This window comes from Marmota flaviventris, chromosome 7 (assembly GCF_047511675.1).
Source record: "Marmota flaviventris isolate mMarFla1 chromosome 7, mMarFla1.hap1, whole genome shotgun sequence".
Classification (NCBI taxonomy): Eukaryota; Metazoa; Chordata; class Mammalia; order Rodentia; family Sciuridae; genus Marmota; species Marmota flaviventris.
The window spans coordinates 111547541-111553756 of NC_092504.1; the positions used below are offsets into that span (position 1 = coordinate 111547541).

At 49.0% G+C, this 6216-nt stretch overlaps 1 protein-coding gene across 6 annotated transcripts in view; it reads right to left on the reverse strand.

The window, feature by feature from the left end:
- Positions 1 to 1418, reverse strand: part of Rapgef2 (Rap guanine nucleotide exchange factor 2) — a 255100-nt gene extending 253682 nt beyond the window's left edge. For all 6 annotated transcript variants that reach the window (XM_071614573.1, XM_071614570.1, XM_071614571.1 and 3 more), the window contains exon 1: positions 1261 to 1418. In XM_071614573.1, coding sequence (XP_071470674.1) covers positions 1261 to 1329 — 69 coding nt within the window. In that variant the 5' untranslated portion in view covers positions 1330 to 1418. The remainder of the gene's footprint in view (positions 1 to 1260) is intronic.
- Between the last annotated feature and the right edge of the window lie 4798 nt (positions 1419 to 6216).

A 6216-nucleotide genomic window follows, 5' to 3' on the forward strand; every position in this document is an offset into this window, starting at 1 on the left:
TTCCATAGGTTTGGTAAATATGTGATATCAATCCATGATCCCCCAGATGTGACAGCTCCATCAGAGAAAATGAAAAATCAAAATGGTACCAGGTGCCATTCTTGGGGCTTGTCCAATGGCAACCAGCGGAAGATTCTATGTTATTCTGTTCTCCCCACATTAAAGAATAATCAATGTCAGAAAATAAGAGCAATTTGGATTTGGACAGATGTCATCCAACACCTAACAAGCAAAGCAACTCTTTCCGAGCATTCGATCCTAATGTATCTGATGGTCCCAGGATCAGGAGAGCTTATTTGCCTTAAGAAGGTTGGCAAGAAGGATACCCTGTAGTCACCATCCCAATGCTTAGGAATATGCGTCATTATCCTCTCAGAAACTTATAGCTAAGAAAATCAAACCACCACATTTTTATAAAATTTCTCCTTCTCTAGTCCAACTTGAGATGATCAAATCCAACCCCACGAGCAATTCTTCCACTTGAAGTAAGAGGAAAAAGAAGCCTGGTGGTAAACACACATAGAAAGGTTAACAAACTCGTCTACTTTTGACAAGGTTGTGCAACACCAGAAGAATCCGCAGGGTGCCCTTCCAGGGAGGGGTGTTTTTGAATGTGCAGGCTCTGCAGTTACATCTGCAATTGAAACTAAAAACTGACTATTCAACTGTTTCCCTTTCAATGAAAAGCAGCATCTTTTTTCCAAAAAATAAAATAGCAAATAAATACACAAACCTCAATGTTCTACTTTAGAAGCTCAACATGGACTTTTCCCAGAACCATACAAGTTTCCTCCTATACCCACATTATCCCACATTATCAAACACCACTGAAGTCTAAAGGAAAGCCACATGCAAGGGAAGGAACGGAAACAGAAATCAGGGTGGCAAGAATAATCTTTGGCACAGGGAAGGTAAGACCCCACCCGCTGAGACTCCCAGGTCCCGAGCACTGCTGGGGAGCAGGGGACTAATCGGAGAAGGTCCACGCGTGAACATACACACACACACACACACCCCTCTGTCGCCGGGCAATCCGAGCTCAGTAGTGAGAAGTATAAAGAATAGCAAGGAGAGGGAAAAATAAATCCAGGACGCCCTTGAGAAAAGACTCGGAGGTGGGAAGGCCTGGAAGTCCTGATGTGAGAAGTGGGGTGCTTGGGGAGAACGGTGTCAGGACAGGGTGGCGGAGGAGAAGAAAGGGTGCAGCCTGAGAGAAACAAACCCGGCCAAGTGCAGGCGACCGGAGGCAGCGGGTCTCACCTGGGGGGTCCTCTCGGCGGGGTTCTTCATCACCGCTTGGCGGAAGCTGTTATCCACGTAGGACGCCATCTCCCCGCGCGGGCCGGGCCGGGGCCGCTCGGCACCCTCGCTGGCCTCCTCCCGGCCCAGCGCCGCCGCCGCCGCCCTGCGCGGCCCGCCCGGGCTAATCAGCCAAACCGCGGCGGCTGCGCCGGGCGCGAGGGCGGCTTGGCCGGGCCGAGAGCGCGGGACAGGCGCGGTGGGCGCCCTCCGCGCTCAGCTCCCCGAAACGCGCGGCCGGGAGGGTCCCTGCGGTCAAGCCTGAGGCGCTCCAGGCAGCAGGGAAGTCCCCTTCCTCCTCCTCGCCGCTTGCCTCTGTAGGTTTACAGGCGCGCCCGGCTCCCTCCTGGCCCTGGCTCGACACGCCTCCCCAGGCTCCGCTCGGGGGACACTGGCGGCTCCTCCTGGCCCCAGCGGGCCCGAGTTATTTTTAGGGAGGTACGAGTGGCAGTAGCGAGGGGGAGGGCTGCAGGCAGGCGGAGCCTCCTCTCCCCCAGCGCGAGGGTCGCCCCCTCCTCTCAGGGGCTCGCGTCGCCGCCCAGGGGTCTCCGCGAAGCACTCGGGTCTCCTGCGTCCCCAGTCCTTGGGCACTTGGACGCCGCTGGTCTGCAGGACGGACCGGGTGGGTCAGGCTTAGGTCCGGGCGCAGCGAAGCCCGCTCGCCTCGGCTGCAGTCGCCGCCGGTCCTGGGCTCGGTCTACTGGGCTCGGCCGTCCCTCCCGACTGCTGCTGCATCCCCTCGCGCCGCCCCGCCGCCGTCGCCGCCGCCTCTGCTGCTCCGGCCGCCGTCGTGGGCCCCGACACCGCCTACCCCCATCGGCGCGCGAGGAACGGAGCTGCCTCGGCGCCGGCGCCGGCGCCGCCGCGGCCAGAGCCCCAGCCGGGCTACAGCCTCCGGGTCGCCCTCGGCAACTTTGTTCCTCGTCTGCGCGCGGTGGAGCAGGGGAAGAGGGACCGCGGGTAGCCCAGGTCCGGACTCCCGGCGGCGGGAGGGTGTCCGAGGGCCGAGTCGAGCGCCGCGCACAGCCCCCTTGGAGAGTGTGTTTGGGAAGCGGCGATTCCCCTCCTCTTCCTCCGCCTCTTCCTCCTCCTGCGCCTTCTCCGGCCGCCCGAGCCGCTCCTCAGGGAGGAAGCGGCCTCCGGGGCTTGTTGCTTTGTGCTGCAACCATGGTGAGCAGTGAGTGACAAGGCGGAGGCCAGTCGGCGGCCGCCGCATCATCGGGGGGGCGGGCGGCCCCGTCGCGCCGGTCCCGCCCCCTCGCGCTCTCCGCGCCCGCCTGCCGGCCGCGCCCTCGCTCGCGAGCAGCACCTTGGCTGCTACCAGGTGACACCAGCACTGGGGCCGCGAGGGAATTGCAGCGCCCTGAGCTGATCTGGCCTAACCCCGGCACTGACTGGCCCAGAGGAGGCGCCGCCAAGTCTTGGTGACTGAGGAGAGCGCGGGACTTGTCTTTCCCAACACCCGCCCCTCATCACGCTGCGCCCCTACCCATCCTTGGCATCCAGTCCCAGGAGACCCAGCAGCGTGGGGTCGCCTCTCCCAGATGACCCTGGCGCCAGCTCTCACCGATCTGGCTGAAAGCTGACCCAGAGCAGAAGCCAGTCCGCAAACTTGGGCCATACTGAGCATTCTTTTAGAACCCAGGGGTTGACTCTGGGCTGCTTCCGTGGCGATAAATCCTCTTAGGATTTTGCTTATTTGTAATTTCTTCTAGGAAAACGTTCCTGTCCAACTTCCGTGCTCATTCTGGCACCTTCAGACACTTACATGATCACAAAAGTAGGCAGATGGGAACGTGCCGATTTCAACAACAGAACCAATACCACCCCCAGACACACAAACATGCCAGATTTAATGGTGATCCGTTGTTAGAGACCAGGACAGCAAGTTCTGTGACATAATCAGAAACATTTATTGCTACTAATAATAATCTGGCTTTGCCTTGGGCAGAGCATAGCTCCTTCTCTAGATCCCAAGTTTCCAAGCTGGATTCCCTTGGTGCAGAGACCATAATAAGGTCTCTTAAGATGTTGATGCTCCTGCAGTTTTATTTTTCCTTCCTTGAGCCAGGCTGAGCTATGTGATGTCAGCCCTGATGCAGATATGTCATTAGCCAAGCATCAGAAATCATTTTGTTGTCTGGTCTCAGAGTTTTATTTTTGTTTAGCTCTATGCACCAATGAGTTCATGTTTTGATGTCTGTGTGGAGACTGAGAACCATTAGTACAGTTATTTATGAACACTACTTTTAAAAATTTTTTTCAAACATGCTTCTTCAGTATCTAGTTTATTTTAAACACTTGGAATAGGTTGTCAGCTACCCTTTGGGTATCCTCAAGTCATGTGTGTGGCACTGATATTGCATGGCTTCTTAGACATGTCCGTCTTTTGGAAACTGAATCCAAGTTACAAATTATATCTATAGATCCTTTTTTATTACTTTTGCTGAAACTACTTCTTAATATTTCTTTCTTCTCTCAGTTGAGCACTAACATCAAATTCTATATAACCAAGACCACAACCTTGAAAACAAAGGAACATAAGGACCATTACAACTCTATAAATAGAAAAAAAAGAATTCAAACCCAATGAAGTAAAAAAATAAACCTGACCTCTCCACCTGGTGTCTAATAGACAATTTAGAATTAACATGTACAAACAGGTTCCATTTTCTCCTGCCCAAAATATACTCATTCTGCAACCTTGACCATCACAATTAATGCCATCTACACCTTTGTCATCACACAAGTAAAAAACCCTTAGAATCTTCCTGAATTTCTTTCTCCAATGTACTATAAAGGACAGTAAAAACCGCTAATTACTGTATCTGGACTCTGATCTCTGTCTACCATCTCTGCTCCTGTGACCCTGGTCCAAACTACTGTTTGCCTGCACTTTGCAACAATCACCCGCCTGGTCTTCCTTTTTCTTCCCTTGCTTCCAACAGACCATTTTTAACACCTCAGCCAAAGCAAATCTTTTCACTTCACTCAAATCACTTCTTTGCTTAGCTCCCCTTGCTACTCAGTTGTAAAAGCTGAAGCTCTGACCAGGGTCTGAGCTTTAGAAAAGTAAGCAAATTGTTGTCTTATAGGCTTTCCATCTGCTGTTCCTTCAACTACTGGAGTCTCTCTTCACTTTCACCCACCCCACCCATATTCACCAAAAGAAAAACATACACACAGAACAGCAGCCAAAAAATAAAATGTCCTTCCTCACCTCCATCACATCTTTATTAAAATCTCATCTTCCCCATGACTCCACATACCCTGGCTTTAATTCCACACACCATCTAACATCCTATGTAAGCTTCTAAAGTCAATGATTTTTGTTCCTTTGTTGACTGGTATATCCTCAATACGTTAATAGGCATTCAACAAAAATTTATTAAATGGATAAATGAGTTAGCAACTACTATATTAGCTTCTATTTGTATGAGCTTGTTACATACATTATCTCACTTGTGTCTCAGTGGGGGAGAAGCTGGAAGAAGAAACTTAACCTCTTTAAGCCTGTTTTCTGTTCTTCAAAAAGTGAACCAAAACTGTACATCCTGAAGATTTGTGAGGATCAAATATAATGCATGCAAAGTGTCTTGTATATAGCTTGAACCATAGTATGTATTCAACAGATGATAGTTATTTTTAAGATCATTCTCATTATCTCCACCCTTTGAGGTTAGTGGGACAGTTATTATCACCCTGTTTACAGATGAGGAAACTGACAATAAAATAGGCTATGTGACTTGCCCTACTTGCAGGCCTGCTTTTTAACTTTGGAATGTCTGAAGCAAACTAACAAATGAAAATTCATATACTCTATTATAAATACTAAACACTACAATTTAACTAGGTTGGTATCCCTGTGGGGCATATCGACTTCTGGCCTGTAACTTGCATCCCCTTTTCTTCCTTGTCTCAGCTCCATTCCATCCCCCAAAAAAGGCTCAGACAGGATAATGCATCCTGCACATCTAAACTATACCACATCCCTCACAAAAGCCACCCCTTGGTGATTCCTCAGGCCAAGTTGCATCATTGGCAAGTGAGGCCTGGAAGTGGGAGGGTAGTAAGGTCCAGGGTAGGTGCTCAGACAGCTTGGAGCCTCCTGCATCACTAGGAGGGATGAAGCTAGAGGAGAACCCTCCAAAGCATGGGCACTGGGCAGGAACCCCTTTCAGCTAGAGCTCAGGAAGAAAATTGTGAATTCTAGTTGCATACCAACTCCTTTTTTTTTTTTCTCTGACTACTCTACTGTGATACAGAATTGCACCAGTGACCTCAGGTAAGGCATAATAGTATGTCTTATCCACCAACAAAATGACTCATTGTCCACTTATAATCTATCAATTAACTTCAATTAAAGCTAATTTCCCCTCTGTTTATAATCTACTTATGTCAACAATGCTATCAGCACTCAGAATCTAAGACACCTGATACTTGGCATGCATTTCTGTTTTATCAACATTTGCGTATGAACACTATACTAGGTACAACATGGAAGTAACAGAATTTGACCCAGATCTGACAATCCGCCAACTATTCTAAACCAAACTGTCAACAATTCATAATCAAAGTAATCCATCTATTATGCTGCCTCAGAAAGGGAAGCATAAAAATGAGAGAGTTTTTGTTCTTTATTCATCCAATTACCTAGAAAATCATTCAGAGAAAGGTAAAGAGATAAACCACTGAGTTTTAGATCCAGAAATACATTTCAAGTTTAAGCCTTTATGCCATTCTACTTGTGACTTTAAAAGGTTTGATCTTTCCAACTGCAAAATCTAACACATCCCTAAATATATAATGTAGGTTAGGTTTTAGTCATTTTTATTTAAAAAAAAAAAATCTGAACCCAGCTACAACACAAGAAAGATTAGGGAGAGATGGTAAATAGGTAGAGAATCATTTTACTGA